We start from the raw sequence: 18576 nt of genomic DNA on the forward strand, positions 1-18576 counted from the left end.
TACTATAAGCTTGATAATTTCAGAAAAATAGACCTGTCTATTAATATTCTTTCCACTGAGAACTGTAGAAATGACATCTTAAAGCAGCAAGTTGAAGAAATTGCCTGGAAGGAGACATTATATTAAATGGCAAAATATTTAAGTGCTATTTTTGGTTGTTTGAAGGCAGGATGCCTTTATGTTCCACGCTTTCTTTTGTATTGAGAAAACATCTGTCTAATTAAATCCTTGGCATAAAATGTTTATGCAACTTTTAGTAGATTAGAGGATGTATTGGCTCAGGATGTATATAATCAATTCAATATACATGAATGCATATCATATCAAGATAAAATGAGAACATCTCCCAATTCCCAAGAAAAATCTTTATTTCATGTGATGTGACTGGTCCTAATTCTTCAAGCAGCAGTAAATAATAAACAGATGCTGCTGCCAGATTATAATTCACAATTAGAACCTTAATTGTGTGAACTCCGTGTTTTGTTGTCTGATCTGGGGAATTGAGTGGTATTAAAAGACTCAAGAAGTTTCTTTCAGAGACTGATCATTGTCTGTGCAGTCATGGATAACTGAAGGAGCTGTGCTCACCTATCGGTACCCAGCCTCTGCCTCAAGTCCTTTTGAGAAGCTCATCTGCACAATAATAAGCTGCAGAAACCATTTCTTTCTCCTCCCCTGGAAAGTGTCTCCAGTACAGAATGAGAAATTAACCCAATTACCCTGCTCTCCAAAACCTGCTGTTTCCCAAGAAGTGCATCCTTCTCTCAAGGTTGTTATTACTCCGTGAATCGCGAGTGACAGTCATTGAGTTCTGAGTTAATTTTTCTCTTTTTCCTCCCCCTTCCACCTCCGCTGTGTTTTGTTTTGTGTCCCTCTCTGCTGACTGGGAGCAGTGCCCACGGCTCCACCACAGAACGTGCAAGTCGAAGCCGTGAACTCCACAACCATCCAGTTCCTCTGGAACCCTCCGCCCCAGCAGTTCATCAACGGCATCAACCAAGGATACAAGGTAAACAGAAATAAGGTTTCTGTGACTTCATCAGTGTTTGCCTTAACAGTCATGGTATAAAAAGAAGCTGAACCTGATAACCTCCGAATCTCCAAAGTGACTGTGGGATTTCAGGGATGTCTTGCACAGGTAAAACAAAGGGAGAAGAGAGCAGTCGTTGCTCCTAGCAGGGCTTGGAGCAACCTGGTCCAGGGGAAGGTGTCCCTGCAGGACCTGGCAGGGGGTTGGAAGTGGGTGATCTTTAAAATCCCTCCCAACCCAAATCTTTCTGTGATTCTAATATTTTCAATTTACGTAAGTTCTGAAAAGGGAACATGTCATAGGCTGGAAGTCCTAATGCTTTTGTCATCTTCCTGGGAAGTTTCCAAAACCAAAAAGCAGTTCAATGTCAGTTTGGAAACTCACCCCAGGAGACATGTCATTGTGCCACTGAAAACCAGCTTGAGATTTCTATTTACAGCAATGCAGAATTCCCATTCATTTCACTGGGAACCAAGACATCACACCAAATATTTGTCTTAACTTTCCCACTGTGATGATTTGGGAGGTATAAGAATACAAAGTTGATTAATCATGCCTGATGACATGGAGTTATCATGGTAAATCCCTGTTGATGGGACAACTAGCAATATCTTACAGACCAGGGAGTGCTTCACAGAGCCCTCGCTGGTCCTCTGGCCAGTGGAGTGTGGGCTAAGGAGGCAGTAGGAGTGGTTTATTCCTGCCCCTCAGGAAGAACTGCTCCATCAATGGTTTGGCAGTCAGGGCATAATAAATGAAGGGTTTCAAAATGTTCGTGGAGAGAACAAAGAGAAATCTCGTAGGAAGGGAAGGAAGGTATGGTTTATGAGCAGGGAGGACGAAGGCTGATTTAGGTGTTGGGTGAAGGAATGTGGAGTGGGCTGAGAAGAATGTGTAGTTAGAAAACAGGCTGTGAATTAAGAGACTGAACATGGATTTGAGGTGTTTCAGAAGACTTGGTCCTTCTCCAAGAATGTCTCAAAGTGATGGAGAAACTGAGACAGACAGAGGTATGCGTGGGAGTTCCAGTATTTTTACCCACATCTATGTATTTCTCAAAGAGACCAGCAGTGGTTTCAGAATCCCACTGCTGAAGAACTCAGTACATGTAGAGGTGTATGCCTGCTGTTCCCAGAGACAGAATCAGCTCTCAAGGCTCAGTGACTGACAGGGCTGCAGGACAATATCCTAAAAGCACAGTACAGGAGTAGTACTTGGCTTCTGTTCAGACTCTGGAGAATAAAAGCACTTTTGGGGCTCAGTGGGCTGCAGTGCAATACAATTTTCTGCTGCAATTCCAAGCACAGTGAGCCCAGGTTTGCAAAAGCCTTATTTCAGATTTTCGTTCTCTGTTGTATTCAGACTTTCAGTCTTAAGATCCTTCATCTCATCGCATAGCTACCTCTAATTTATGTTTCCATTTCTTGAGCACTGGTATAAAATAACTGAAATCATAAATTGTATCTGTCAGTGGCCCAGGAAAACTTTGGAAATTATCAAAATTTCTATTTCTTTGGATTTTTTTGATTGCACTAGATTGCCACAGCTTTACCGTTCCTGTTTCTCTCAGGGATTGTGAATTGCAGTACAAAGATGGTGTGAGAACATTTCTGTCATTTACTTTTATAGCCTAGTTTTGTGTATGATTTATAAATTACTAGCAGTCAAAGTTAGGCCTTTGTGTTTTTTAGGGATCAAACCCATTTTTTTCCCTTAAGCTGACAGAACTGTTCACCTGTATTTTCTGCACACGTTTCCTGAAGAACGTGCAATGAAATGCACTCAGAAAAGAGGTCAGCCCTCCAAAGTTATAAATGCCAATTGCAATCCACAGAGGTGATTTAGAAAAGAAAATAAAACTTAGTATCCTCTTCAAGCACTTTCCATTTTTATCTTTTCTTTGAAATTTATTTGCATTTCAATAAGTTGTAAAGCACACCTCCTCAAATATGAAATATTTCTAACAAAATTACTCCTTATAGTCCACTAACTGTGCTTTTTGATTATCAGAGACTAGACATTGGCTAAATGTGTCAAATATGGCTCATTAATTTCAGGTATCTATTCATGTTTATGAGCCTGAAATCAATAGAAGTAGCAGGATTTACACGGATACTGAGTCAGGCCTAGAATTTTAACATGTTTTATAAGCTGCTGGATAAGGATTTTTGGACAGAATAAAAATTTCACAAGCTTTCAAGCTTTAAGACCCCTAAGCCTTTAAGGCAATTCCAAAAATTGTTTCAAAATTTCAAAGCCATTTGCCAAAAATGAATTTTTTAAGTCCTCATTTAGGTCCCAACACACAAGGTATTGTACTCTCAGAAGATATTGATCTCCCAGAACATCCACTGAGATGAATGAGACCTGGAGGAACTGAGCTCTTCTGACAAGCACCCTATTTTAAATGCATGAAAATGTCTTCAGGAGTCTAACTTCTGGGACTCAGGTGTTGGAAATTGTAGTAATCATCTTTACAACCATTTTCTGTTCTTTCTGTAGCTCCAGAACTGCTTGAATTGTTCACAGTGGGGATGTCCCCAGTCCACTGAACGTTGTGGTGCTCTCATGTTCATGGCTGCTCAGAGGGGTGCTGGGGTGGCTCTGGGAGAGGAAGGAGGATGTGTGTGTCCCCTATTCCCACAAACCTCCCCAGACAGTGGGATCCTTAAAGGAACCCCGAAATAAGATAAAACATTTATGTCAGAGTAGCACTGAAAGCACTTTTCTTCCTTAAGTTTCCTTTCAGCAGCAGAGAGTGGCCAGGCTGATGAAAGGCCCTTGTCATACAGATGACAATTTGCAATAATTTTGGCATTGTTCAGTAGCAGACATTGAGAATTGCCATATTGGTGTATTCCCCATCACTGGTGAGTGTTGCAGACATCCCTCCAGTATCTCAGTATCACTGCTACATCCATCTGTTCAGCATCAGAGCTGACAGTAGTTTAACAGCACTGCCTGGTTCTTTACAATCAGATTAAGATGGGCTTGGCAGCCAAACATACTTTGCCTCCAAACAATCACAACTTCTAATGAGAGCTCATCCATATTTAAATCTTCCAGCTTCTGGCCTGGCCGGTGGACGCTCCAGAGAGCGTGACTGTGGTCACCATCGCTCCGGATTTCCATGGAGTTCACAGTGGCTGCATCACCAACCTGAAGAAATACACCACTTACTACGCCTCAGTTCTGTGCTTCACCACGCCAGGGGACGGCCCTCGGAGCACACCCCAGCTCCTGCGCACCCTGGAGGACAGTGAGTACCCCCAGCACTGCCAGAGACCCCCAGCGCTCGGGTTTGGGTGGGTTGGATATAAGAGCCGGAATTTTTAAATCTCTGTGCTGAAAATTGGACCTCAGCTTGGCAATCAGTTGGCAGTCTCTTCTGAAGTTAGCTTTCAGGCAGTGACCTCAGCCGGTTTTCCCTGTGTGTTCTTTTTAGCCTGTGGCAAATATTGGATTTTTTTTTCTTTTTTTCATTATGGACTAAACCTGGATGCATTTTTTCACACTGATCATTGGCTGAGAGCTTCACAGTCTGGGACAGCCAACACACAACGCGTTGTTTGTGTCTGTGAATCCTTGTGCTCTAAAATCCATGTTCAGGCACCCAAATAAATATCATTTGATCTTCTTAGGAAGTGAGCCCTGGAACTTCCTGTGGAGGTCAATGATTAATTTATGATTGTTTCCTTCTGTTGTTCGATATATTGAAAATGTCTGTTTCTATATTTTATTGCAAACGTTTGTGTAAAAGAACCAGGATCGTAACAAGGCAGTATCTTTTATTCTGAAAACCTGCAGGCAGGGTGTGAAGCAAAATGAGCTGGATAGTTTAGCATATAAATTGTTTCTCGAATCAGAAAATGGTTTGACCTCTGTGGCCCCTTGGAAGTGTTTGCTCAAGACATATTTGGGACTCACAAGTCTCACGTGTGTCTGATTCAGATAAGGACTGAACTGCAGTGGCCCTCGCAGTTCCTGCGTCCACACTGATCTTGGCTCTGCCCAGTGCTTTGGTATATTCCTGTGCTGGAGCATGATAAACACTGCTGCCCATTTACAGATTCAAATCAGAATAAGAAGTGTCTAATACATCCATTAAGATATTGTTTTTAGAAATACTGCTTTGCCTTAATAGGGGTCTTTTAGGTTGGTCAGTGTTCCCGTAAAGAAAAATCCGATTGTCATTAACATGCACAGAAGTGAGGCTCAAAGTGCTAATCCAATTTTTCATGACATACTCTTGAAAGAACATGGAGAAAATTACTTTCCCATGGATTTTCCTGTTGTGGTTAGTCTCCTCTGTGTGCTAGAATGGTGTCCCTAGAGCAGGGGGACACAGGGACTGTAGACTTAAACCAGAGATAGCAATTTAACCACCAGAAGCCTTTGAGACTGACTAATATGAACTCAGACTTGTTTAGCTGGGGTTAAAGCAAGAGGTGCAGTGGAAAGAGAAACATGCATGAGGTTCCTGTGTGGACTGTCAACTTCTTTGCCTGTTTTCCTAAGGAAACAAAGCTTTAGACAATGATGGTTTGTAAATGTGTTCAGTTGTCCCTTCTTGGGTTCATCTGTCTTCTCTCTCCAAGGACACTTGAACCCTGTGGCTAATTTCAGTGAAGAATAAGAAACCAGAGATAAAAGACTCACAAGGTTTTGCAAAAATTAATCAACTGGGAAGAGGAGAGACCCAGGAGAGTTAATATTTCTGCTGAAGTAAAGGCTGCAGAAAGGAGCCTTACACACTTTCCACAAAGTGGGAGAAGAGGTAGACTCAAGACTTTGAGACTATCCCAGGGAAATGTTGAGATCATGAGAAAATTCCATCAGGAAACATAAAACAAGGGAAAACCAGACTTGTATTTTGTAAACCTTTTGAAGCATTTCTTGGTGTATGCAGCTGTGTGCTGCAAGGAGCCTCAGCAGTGGAGATGAGCAGGATTTTTGAATTTATTTATTTATTAATCCTTCAGAATTGCTTCCCTCAATTTTCAGCGTGGCTGAGAAATTATGTGAAGGATGGTATAATGCATCTTTGTGGAGAACTCGTTGAGTCTAAGTTGCTTCAGGATTTATGTGGTGGGAAAAAAGGTTTGGAAGGACTGTCATTCATGTTTGCAGGTGATAATTTTCAGTCTTTACAGCAGAGTTAGGCAATCCTCTAGAAAATACTTGTGCAAAGGGATCTGTTTGCTGATGAACTGTAGGTCAAATAAAATTTAACATCCAGTCAGAAGTACCTTGCTCTGGCTTGGAGTCACTTGCAGCTGTGTTTCGTGGTGACATTAAAACTGGACTGCAACTGCAGGGACTAGTTGGTGTGGTTTCCATGTCTACAGATCCACGGTCCCAAAGAGTACATAAGTGCTGTGCTCTCGTTGGGTATTCCTGGGATCACTACTTGATCAGCAGTTCTTCTGTGGTGCTTTGACTGCTGGGTATCGCAGAGTGGGTTTGGAAACTTTCCCCACCGGGATTGCAGAATTGCAAATGGGGTTGTATCTGACCTACTGGCAGGGTTTGAGCTTTTTTTTGTCATAGCTGGAGGGGAATGAGAGACTGGACTAAACTGAAGAGGAAACAAAATATGAAATTGCAGACAAGAAATTGCCAACTGATGTCAGTGGAGCTGGAGGATACTCGGGCAGGGATCCAATGACAGAAGCACAGTGAATATAAAGTGAACAAAACCTCCTTTTTCCAGCACATCGATTGAGGACAGAACAGTATTTGGATCAAAAATCAGTCAGGTTGTCTTCCTTGAAGATCAAAATTGAGGGAGGATGGCATATTCTTGACAGTCATTCCATTTTATGCTCTTTCATTGCACACTGGGGAGCTGAAATTTTTAAGAGCTCTTTAGCTACATCATAAAAACCCTTTAAAATTTTCACACACTTGTATTCATTTTCCAGAAGACAGTCGCCAATATGTTGGACATTTTTAGAGCTGTTTGGAGAGAATTCATCCAAGCAGGGGCTTGGTGACTCTGTCCTTGCTGTGACCTTGCACGGGGGAAAAGCTCTTTCCGGATGAGGGTGTTGCTGGTGGTGTTGCTACAGACCTGGGTCCACACAAGCTACACCCAGCAGTGCAGGTGAACACCACACACCTGCCACTGAGGGGAAAAATGGCAAACACCAGCACTTTCGGGATTGCCAGCCTGATTGTGCTAATTAGGTTAGATGAAGAAGAGAGGAAAGCACAAGTTGTGTGCAAGTCTCCTGCTTCCACCCTCTTTAGCTCTCCACACAATTGGGATGATTTACGCGATGATGAGTGTTTCTTCCCAGCTTGTCTTCTCCCTCTCAGTGATGTTTTCAGCTTCCCTTGGCCCTGGCTCAGTGCTGTATTTCTTCATCACTAACCTTGCCACATGAATTAGATCACAATTAAGAGGGGTTCTCCTGTTAAAAGCTTTCCTTCCCTGATTTCCAGAGCCAGGAGCAGTGGGGCACCTGAGTTTCACCGAGATCCTGGACACCTCGCTCAAGGTCAGCTGGCAAGAGCCTGTGGAGAAAAACGGCATCATCACAGGTATCAGCTGCAATGTCTGCTTTTATTTCCTTGCTGTTGAGTATGTGTGGGGTGGAATGTATTGCTGCAGTGAAAAACTGTTTGTGCAAGAGAGCATTTAGGGAGAACTGGCACTGCGAGCGCTGGTTTCCTGGTCCTTCTTTTGGATAATTGAGATGTCACCAGGGCACATTATAGAAGGTTTGGGTCCAATTACTGGCAGCTCATGATTGTGGTGACTGAAAAGGCAGTTTGTGTTAGAAATCAGCTCCCCACAGGGTTTCTGGTCCTGTTAAATCTTCCGTGACCTCCACCTGCGTTCCTGAATTTCTGGAAATTTGTGAGACCGGGCTTGGCCTTTGCCCCGAGGGTGGGGGGTTCCTACACAGAGCTTACAGCTGCAATATCTGGATTGGCATTGCTAAGATTTGCAATCAAGACCAAGCCTGAAATCAGCAGTGTCCTTCATCTGTGATCAAGTGGCCTGGCTGTGGACTGCGTGGCAGAATTTGCATGTCATTACTTAATCTGTTATAAACCATCACAAGGGTTCAGAACTCTCTTGTTTCCCTTTGATGAGTCTGCCATTTGACAAGCTATTTATCTATTTACTGAATCCAGTGTAGATACAACATCAGCAACCTCATTATTTTTCATAAAGGAAGCTATAAATACTTGAGAAAACCTCTAGTTCTTATCAACAGAGGCAATATTGTTCTCAGATGGGAAACTATTACGGCTGCACTGGATGGCCATTCCATTTAACAAAGGCTTCAAGGTTTTGGAGCACAAGAAAGCTCCTAGATTTTAAGTTACTGGAGCTAAAAAGCACAGTTGGGAAGGGATCAAAATATTATTTGTTTGGGAACATTGACATTGAAAACGTTTAATTTTTTGAAAGAAATTATTGTCATTTGTAAGAAAATATACTTTAGGAGTTTAAAAAAAAAATCAGACTTCCTGACCCTTGACCACTGAAATGTTCTATCAGTCTAATTTCCTGTAGCATTTTAACTTTGACAGGTCATTTTGATAGGAGTTGTACTTGTCAGTGTTTCCTCTGTGTGTCTGTAACATTGTGTGTGTGTGTGTTCCGTGCTGTTTGTGGTGTGTGGGGAGTCCTTGTGCAGATCATCTCCTGCCTTTACACCACGGTCACCTTCCTGAAATATGCACTGATTTAAGTGGTTTGAGAATAGAAACTAATGACTTCTGAAAGCAGAGAAGTATTGATTCAGTGAAGATGGCCAAAGCCTTTCAAGCCCAAGTGCTTAAATTTAGGGACCTACATCCAAGCCTATCCAAGATGATGTAATACTGATCCTTGTTAAGCATCAGGGAGCAGCACCATGTTGGTGTTGCAGAATTGCTCTGCTAGAAACAAGCTGCTGCCTCCCAGGTTGGGTTGAAACCTTCTGGAACTCGATGATGGACTGTCTTATATTTGGGGTAAATTGTTTCAGAGAGAATTAACTAAAGAAGCTGTATTGTTCGTGACAAAACACCAGTGTGAAAATGCCCAGCAGAGTTTGTAAGGAAAAAGAAACATCCTTAATGATGCAAATTGCATTTGGGATGGAAGAATAGGAAAATTGTTTATGCCCTTTGAGCACCTCAGAGGTTTATAGAGGGCCACTTGGAGATCTGAGTGCTCAGGGAGGCAATTATTCATCATTTCTGCTCATTGATGTCTTTACTGGACCTTCTTGTTTCCTGCACCAGCGCTGGGAGGAGGGAAGCTCGGAGGGGGTGCCCAGCAGCCAACCTGAGCTGGGAAATTGCCCATTACTCTGCTGTAAATCTCCGTATCTTCCTCGTTCCCTCAGTAAACGTTGATTTATGAGGCCCTGGATGTAGACAGACAGTTTGTGATTGGGTGTACTGCTCCCGTGTAGAGAATTTACTCCACATCAACAGAAAATTATTTCTGAAACTCCTCTGGTCATTAGTTCCCGTTAGGCAGCGTTTTGTGGTGTGCCAAAGCGTGGGGGAAGGCTCTGGGGTACCTTCCCCGTTCTCACTCTCCCCGGAGCCAGAGGAGACCCTCTCTCCCCCACATATGTTTCTGGCAGGGATCACATCTGTAGCACAGGGACTGTGTTTCCACCAGCCACGTGCCCCAAAGTTCTGCCCATCTGTCAGTCAGCGTGGATGAAGTGCTACTTGGGGGTACAGTGGTTGTTGTTCCTTTCCTTCAGTGTTTTTTTTTTTCCATCTGTTTTTGTTGTGCTTGGTCGCTTTTGGCTTTGTGTCCGCTCGCTCTGTATGTGCACATTTTCTGTTCTCATCCTTTCTATGACTGGAATTTAACTATACATCCAGGGCTGAAATATCCGATAGTAAATGCTGCCTGTTCGCCTCTTCTTCAATTTACACTTGAAACTCAGGATAGTTTTCCTGGTGAGCATTTTCTCAGGAAATAAGTACATGGAGACCCTGTGCCTAATGGGCAGGAAAGCTGGGTCTCATCCTGTGGTCACCAGGGAGAAAACATAAAATGTCCAAAGAATAATCACCAGTGTTTGATGTATAACCTAAGCTTATCTAGATGGGAGAGGAGATATCTCAATCACTGAAGATTGCCTGGTGCATGGTGAATGACACTTCCTATTGTCTGTAAGCAACAAATGGACAGAGGGAGCATTAAAAGTCCCCTGCTTATCTTCCTCTGGTTATTTATTGTCTGGAACAAACTGCACCCACAGCTAATGAAAGAAAAGGGTGTTTGTGATGGTCCTTCCATTTGCAACTCCTCCGTGCCTCTTCACTGAGCATCAAATGCAGGAGAAGATCATCCCCCACCTTCCTGCTCATCCTCTGTTAATACAGGCAAGAGAGTCCTTAAATTTTGTCAAAATCTTCCTGCAGATTATAATCCTGCCTGTGCTACATCAACTGTGATCTGGTAAATGATTCTTAAGCCTTTTCAGAGGGCAGCAGAACACCACAGTTGTTTCCAAGACATCGTTGATTTACTGAGTTAATTAATTCCCACTCAGACGCTTGTTTAAAACCAGTTCCAGATGAGCGTTCAGGAGCTTCTCCCCTTCCCCTCTGTAGTGCACAGTCAAAGAAGCCTTTGTGGTGTAGCTGGAATTGTTGAAGCATCACCTCTCTTTATCACTGCCCCCTCACCTGATAAGTAATTAGTGACTATGTGAGCACTCTGAGCCCATTTTCATGCTAAATCAGTTTAAGATGAATCTGTCAGTAATGGCAGCTCACAGAGAGGACAGAGAACATCTCACACCTCTCCAACTCTCACAGAAATATTTGCCTCACCATGCTTTTAGCTCATGAGATGACGTTTTCTTCTTGATTAATACCATAAGGGATTTTGCCACGTCAATTCATATATGTTAAGCAGCTTATCATGGTTTGGTTTTTTATAAAAAAAAAAATAGGGGAAAAAAAAAGGCCTCAAGCCTCTCAGCTGGTCTGAATTCCTCATCTCAGACGATGGGAACGGGAACCCAGTAGGGAGTTTCTCTAGCCAGTTTGCCTCGTGCACGGTTCACACAGTGGGATTCCTTTCTGTTAGTCCTTTTCACTCACTTCAATTTCACAGGCATTCAAGAGCTATGTGTATTTTTTATTTTTTTTTTTCACCCTCTGAGTCAAATCACAAAGAAAGCTGCAATCAAGCAAACTTTTCAGACACGCTCTCTCTGGAGACTGGCACAGCAAGGTTCACGTAGGTTCAAACGAGAACAGAGTAGGACCGGGCAGGAGGAGGACAAGCAGATTTGGAGGTAAAATTGAGCAAATCAGACAGTAGAAAGTTTCAAAAGTTCTTGGAAGGCAAGTGGTTATCAAAGTGATAAAAAGGAAGCCTGGTTATGATAGAAGAATAATATGGAGGTCAGGGCAAGTGCAGCTTTGGACAATGCACTGGCTCCATGATGGTTTTGAAAGAAAGGATAATGATTCACCCTGCGGAAGGATTTGTGCGAGGAACAAGCGGTGGGGAGTAGAGGTTTTTCAGTTCCTGGAAGATTCCCACAATGTTCCTGCCTGCTTGTTATTGTCAGATTTCTAAGTATTTCTAGATATACAGCAGTGAAGGTTACTTCAGCCTGGAAAGGGAGTAGCCCTGCTAAGCACATATAGATTTTTAATTAGATATTCCAGCTGGTGAGCAGATATTATATTTTCCAGAGTCCTTGTTTCTTCCTATTTGCTTCATAGAGTTCACAGAGTAAAAGTCCAGCCTCCTGTGAGATTATCCCCAGGTTTCCAAGACATTTCTTAGCAAACCCTGTATTGTCATAGCAAAAAGAGACAATCTGTTCAGACCTCATGTCCTCCCTCATCTGTAATCTGATAGGCAGATGATCCCCATGGGGTACCTACATCAATTGTTTACTGGAAAAAACAATATCAGAAAAATACTTGGTTATTTTAGCCAGTTTAGTTTAGATTTAGATTACATTAATTTAGTTTACGTTTACTTCAAGGGGTTTTAAAAGGTGACCACAGTGGAGTGGAGCAAGGAACGATGATCCACCATGGACCACAAGCAAATCGTGCTGACACAGGAACTCACCAGTCTCTGGGTTGTGGTATAATTGGGCTGTGGCAGGAAAACTATGGCCCCCTGACTTGTGTGTGGTTGTTTCTCAGGGTACCAGATCTCCTGGGAGGTGTATGGCAGGAATGAGTCTCGCCTGGCCCGCACACTGTCCAACACAACCCTGGAGTACAAGATCACGGGGCTCTCGTCCCTCACCACCTACACCATCGAGGTGGCAGCTGTGACTGCCAAAGGGAGCGGGTGGGTCACGTCCTCCACCATCTCCTCTGGCGTGCCCCCAGGTTGGTAAAACTGCCTGAAGCAAAAGAAAAGGTGCTGATACTTCACGTTCCGTTGCTCTCACGGTGGATTGCTTTGGAAGTGATGGAAACGGTTTTGTTTGTAAAGCACTGAGAGTCTTGAGCACGTGGTTTAAATTTCATTTGTAGGACAGGTTGGAATGTGAGCACGGACACGCTCGCAATTTGAAAATTCCAGGAAGTTGAGGCTTTTTAATACAAAGACAAAAAAAAAAGTTGTAGGTGTGACAGTGGAATGGACAAAGTAATAAAGTGGGTGCAGTACAGGATCCCTTGACATTTACAAAGTAACATAAGAACTAAGCCTGAATCTATTCAAAAAGTATTGCTTTGGGTGGAAAAATACAGTTTGGATGTTAAAAGTGAAACGTTTTCCCTTGTAGAAGTAGTATAGGTTATGTCAGCCATGAGAGGTCACTTGGATAGTGAAACTCTTATTTACAAGATTTTGAAGTTGTGGCCTGAGAAAGATTTGGGAGGAGGTGTTTTTGTCCCACATTGTCTGAGTTACCATTTGGGCACCCGTACATTTACCCTTTTTGCATTTTGTTTTTAAAATTCTACACTCTCCCTCATCCAGCATAAAAAGCAAACTAAATAGCCAATTCATACCTCAGACAAGCAGTTTCAGTTAATATATAGGTTATAGAAGCAGAATTTTCCAAAGTGGAGCAGTTATTGTACATCGCTGAGAATAATCCAGTTTTTCCTTTCTGCGGTATTTTTGAACTTTTCTGTATGTCCTGAAGTATGTTTGCCTTTCTTTTCCCCAATCATAGGCAATTGTGACAATCTGTAGGCTGGATCAATGCCATGCTCCCTGTTGTTAGCCAGATAACAGCAATATTCTACTTGGGCAGGGTTAGCTTATCGATCACAGTTCCCACAAATGTGAAGTAAGAATCAAGAAATATTGTGTATTCCTGCATACTTGATATATATACCAAAAGCCTGCCCATTTTTGGCCTGTTGAATTTGCACAGAGTGCAGCATTATCACAGAATCACAGGATAGTTTAGGTTGGAAGTGACCTTAAAGATCATCTGGTTCCAAAACCCTTGTCGTAGGCAGGGACACCTTCCACAAGATGATTACAGATTATGATAGTTATTTCCATTTCTTAAAATTGCAGGTTCTACTGAGAATTTATTCTAAACAATCTATATTTAATCTGTCTTTCCTGGACTTGCTTTTGTTGTTAGTTCAGATGATATAAAAAATGTAAATGCCACTGCAGGCTTGACTGATGTGAGGCAAAGATCTGATTGGGGTTGCAGATTTTCCCTTGCAGGATGGTCACCCTGTTTGTTTGCTACAGGAATTCTAAAATTATTACAATTATTACCAAGGTATTTTATCTGTTGAAACGCTGAATTTCAGCTTTTGTTACAGGGCCCTAAACAATGAGTCTTTCCACATCTCATTTACATTTCTGTTTCTCCAGAACTTCCAGGTGCTCCATCCAACCTGGTGATTTCCAACATCAGCCCTCGCTCTGCCACGCTTCAGTTCCGTCCAGGATACGACGGCAAAACCTCCATCTCCAAGTGGATAGTTGAAGGCCAGGTATGTCCCTGACAGAAACCTCTTAATGAAGTCTCTGAGGCGTTAAAAGGGGTCTAAATAGTGAATTGCTGTCTGGATTACAGTTTTTGTTTAACTTTGGATCACATTCCCTCTGTAAATGGCCTGGTGGTTGCTGTTCAGGGAGCCCTGGGAAGGTCGGGATGCAAAGGAGCTTGAGAGGCTCAGCTGGGAAATGTTTGTGTGTCAGCCAGGGAGAAAAGGGCCTTATGAATACTGTGAATCCTGGTCAAAGGAACAAAAGGAAAATATGGTTTATAATATATATATATATATGTGAGAATGCTTATCCTTTAAATAAGTCACATGGATTTTTGTAAAGCTGGTTTGTTTATTTGCAGAAGAACGCCAGACACAGCATAAGCAGCACACACAGCAGAGCTTTAGTCCATCCATTTATTTTATAAAAAGGATTTGAAACCTGTGTTTAGGTTCTGTGAGGTGTCTTTTCAAATCACATGCAAACCTGGAATTATCATCTCATAGATTCAGAAGTAGGGAAAAAATTGCACTGAACAGTAAAGATACCATTATTCGTGAGATTGAGTGTATTTTTCTATCTTGTAATGGAATATACCAAGGTTTTCTGTTCAGGCCTCTAGATATGAATAGGATGAATTCTCATCTTCATCAGCTTTAAACAATATCCCTCTTTCTGCTGTCATTCTGCCTTGGAGGAGTTATATATTCCTCATTTGTTCTCCTGACAGATGAGCTTTGCTTCTTCCTTTCCACCCACAGATCTTTATAAATAATATAATCTGTTTTTAAGACCAAATGTTGGACTTCTTAAATCATCATCACCACTTAGACATGTTGATACAATCACTTCACTTGGTAATGAGATTGTTGTGAACAAGTTGGTACATTTTGTGCCATTTATATACACATTATTGCATATTACAGAATTAAACACTGAAATCCAATAATATGGTGTCTTAGCACATTCTGAGAAGCATTTTCCTGCTGGAACACCACAATGATATTGCTGGGAATTTGCTAATTCTGTGAGTTGCAAAATGCCACTGAAGTGAAATGAATTTGAATGCTTTAAAACTGCTGCAATAATTGCCATGAGGTTCATCTGCATTCTTGAAGAGCCCTGGCGACCAGCAGTGGTTTGAATGGTCCTTGGTGGTGCAAGGAGGGAAGGGAGGGTCTTTCTTGTTCACCAACTCTCATCAGTATCTCATGCAGTCAGGGGGTTCATGATTCTGATAGATCCTGAAATTATCTGCTCCATTTTGGGAAGGAGCTCCCCAAAGTCCTGGTAGAGTCTGGGCAGTCCTTGTCCCCACACCACACCTCACTGTTCAGCTTCAACACAACCAGAAATGTGGTTCCTAGTGGATTTAATAAAAAAAAATAAAAATTCTTGCTCACCTGATTAACAAAAATCTTTTCAGGTATGCAGAGATATTGGTGACTCCTTAAGGATACAGCAAATCCTGTTTCCAGGATGACAGCTGAGTATAATCCTTTGTTCACAGCCCCTTTCTGCCAGCACTTCTCTCAAACTCTTTCTCTCCTGAAGTGCAATTTCACAGCACCTTTAGCCGATCTAAACCAGAACTCTTGTTGTCCTGCTCCCTTTTCCTCTGCCCATCCCCACCACACTTAACAAGAGTTTCCTCCTCCTGCATGCCCCGACTCAGGATCATGCACAGAGCCCCTAAAAGCCTTGATCCAGCCCAGAGCAAAGAAGCTTCAGACACATCAACCCTCTGCTCAGGCTGTGTGTGATCAGAGAAGCACCCCTGTAAGGGTAGGGGGTGAGAACATGGCACTGGGAGAAGGGATGAGGGCAGGAATGACTCCATCCCCACTTGGATCTGAGCTGCTTGGACTTGCCCTGTGTACCTCACAGTGACACCCCAGTGCTCGTTTCTGCCTTTCATGGAGTGTGTTCTAAGCTGGGATGTGTCTGTGCTGGGGTGCAGGCTGCTGCTGCAACATCTGTATTTTAGCATAGACAACGATAATTGTTCCTTAGGACTGTGTTAAAGGTTGGAGAGCAGTGGTTATACCTCACCTACAACAGTGTTTTCTGAACAGAAGTGTAGGGAGGATTTTTGTCCTTCTGGATCTTTCATTCACTGACCCATTTACAGCTTTTAATAGCAGTGTTAAGTGTTTCATGCCTTAGCATTAAATTAAAAGCCACTTAAGGGGTGGTTTTGCATACTGTGATTTTAAAACAGATGGCATTGCCAAGTGATGGGATCACATTTGGTTATAAAACACTAATCTGGACGTTGTGCACTTCATCTCTGTCCCCCTCTGTAAACTGGGCGATAGCTTTAAATTGGACATCCCTTATCTTCTGACTCTTCCATCTCTACTGGGAATATACCTTTCACTCTGAAAGTCTGAGTCCTTACAGACAAAATTCAGCTGTTTTATATTCACACACACAAACAACCTGCCACTAACGTGTTTTTCTTCTTTGTTCCCTGATTTGGCAGAAAGCTTCCTTGGTGAGGGCAGGTCTAGAAAATGTTCCAAGTACTCCAGTTTGGCGAAGAGCCATTTTTGAAGTCTGATACCTCATGAACAATTTGGATGAAAAACACAGCTGGGAATTCCAATTGACGTGAAATTTTGGGCATCTGGCCTTGGTTTCTGCTTTTTGTGCCGGGGTGTAAATTCATGGGAGCCGCTGTGGAACTAATTCTCAATTATGTCAATGAACTGAGAGGAGATCAGGTCTTCAAGAGTTTAGTGTTGGTAGATACTGAAATATCAAGCATTAAAAATCCCATTTCTGTGTTTCTAGTGAAGCTGCATTCTGTGCTTTTGAAGGGATTTCTTAAAAATCACTAGGTTGTTTCTTTCCCATCTTCTTATCTGGACTCAGGACTGGAGGAACTGGATGTACTAATGCTATTTAAAAAATACTTCTAACACTGTTTTCCCATCACATAGAGGAAAAACCTAAAGAGAAGAGGGTCAAATGTGATATAAAGTGCTGACACTTGTTCAGAGGGACCAGCAGTAGCAGCCTTGTGGCACTGACACTCACAGGTGACTTGTTTCCTGCACGAGGAATTTCAGTAAATCCTTCCAGCCGTCCTGTACTCTCAGATGCAGTTAGGAAATATATTGCACAGATTTTTTTCTGGCAATTTTCAGGCAGGAATGACCATGAATCCCTGCTGGTGTTCATGTAGTTTCATGTTTGCAATCCCTTTGCAGCTTATTTTTCTTGTGTTGGATTGTGCCTGGGGTTTTGTCAGGAGAAGTACATAAATGAATCACAGAATGGTTTTGGGTTGGAAGGAACCTTGATGATCATCCAATTTCAACCCATCATGACTGTGCCTTGGTGGGTGCTCAATCCATACCATTGAGCTTTCCAGTGGCTGATTAGAAAAGCTGGGATAACTTCTGCCCAGTTTGGTGCATTTTTCTGGTGATTAATGTCGTTTGCAGGCAGCAGAAGACCTGTGGAACGGCTGAGAGCCATTTCTGAAGAGGTATTACATTTCCTGGAGCCATGAGTGTATGGGCTATTATAGAGAGTTTTTGCTTAAAGCCTTTCTGCTGTTTTTAGAGGGATTTTGTGTGAATGACACGGTGAGCAGCAGCAGAGTTTCAAAGTGGTAAAACCTTTAAAGTATTATCACTGTATTCCCTTCTGAAGCTGTGAGTTGAGAAGGGCGTTGCAGCTTTACCCATGAGTTTATCTGGTTTTGTGGGTTAAGGCAGTGACCCAGATAGGATTCATCCATTGTACCAGGTGATTCTGCTGGTGTCGTTTTCACTTTGGGGCTGGTAAATAAAGTGTCTGAAACTCTGACAATTTTATGCCTTTGACAATCTTTAAATCAGAAATGGCTGAATCGATTTAGGGGATTTAGTGAGGGAAAAAAAATTGCGCCCAGGCTGACATCCCGTGAACCGAATTTCTCCCAAAGCGGTTTCAAATGTGTGAGTTATGGACCTCTTAAATGAAAACTCTGACACGTCTTGAACTATAGTGGAACACAGGGTACCTCTATAATGTACAGAAACATCGTGTTTTCCTTTCCTGCAGTTAGTACTTCATAACTGTTCAGAGTTGCAGCGGCACCGCTGTCTTACACAAGTGATTTTTTCGTTCCAAATTTTATTTATTTTGGGGTTTTTTTTTAAGTCAGGATCTGGCAAATTTTCTCATTGAGCTCGTTCCTTCAGAAAACGTTAAGTCATTTTGTAAAATATGTAACAATTTCCTTTTAAGAAAAGGAGAAACTAATGCACAGAGAAGTAAAAGGTTCCGACAGCACTTCCAATATTGTTTTATACTGTCTCATTTCTGCAATAATAAAGGAATATGCCCTTTTATTGAGTGCAGTGCCTGGGGAGCAGCTGAGAGACGGGAACGAATATGTGTTAACTAGTGGTGGCTGATTGTTATGGAGCATTTTATGAAGCGTCTCGGGGGACAGGGGTGTTTTTATTGTGCCAGTCCTGGGGTCCCTGGGGATTGTGGCCCTGCTGCACAGAGATTTGGGAACTTGCAGAGTGCAGTCCTTGAGGAGTTCTTATGCTGATGGTAACAGAAAAGCAGTTGGTGTCTCATCTGCCTCCCAAAACAAGGCACCCACGAATACGTGTGCGTC

General features: G+C 42.4%; 1 protein-coding gene across 4 annotated transcripts in view; it reads left to right on the forward strand.

Moving 5' to 3' along the window:
* SDK1 (sidekick cell adhesion molecule 1) overlaps positions 1 to 18576 on the forward strand; it is a 385943-nt gene that overhangs the window by 279823 nt on the left and 87544 nt on the right. For all 4 annotated transcript variants that reach the window (XM_027889459.1, XM_027889461.1, XM_027889460.1 and 1 more), the window contains 5 exons: positions 894 to 1009; positions 4097 to 4289; positions 7478 to 7576; positions 12179 to 12370; positions 13833 to 13954. In XM_027889459.1, coding sequence (XP_027745260.1) covers positions 894 to 1009; positions 4097 to 4289; positions 7478 to 7576; positions 12179 to 12370; positions 13833 to 13954 — 722 coding nt within the window. The remainder of the gene's footprint in view (positions 1 to 893; positions 1010 to 4096; positions 4290 to 7477; positions 7577 to 12178; positions 12371 to 13832; positions 13955 to 18576) is intronic.

Source organism: Empidonax traillii, unplaced genomic scaffold (assembly GCF_003031625.1).
Source record: "Empidonax traillii isolate 1590-97213 ecotype Southwest subspecies unplaced genomic scaffold, ASM303162v1 scaffold263:size1499331, whole genome shotgun sequence".
NCBI classification, from domain to species: domain Eukaryota; kingdom Metazoa; phylum Chordata; class Aves; order Passeriformes; family Tyrannidae; genus Empidonax; species Empidonax traillii.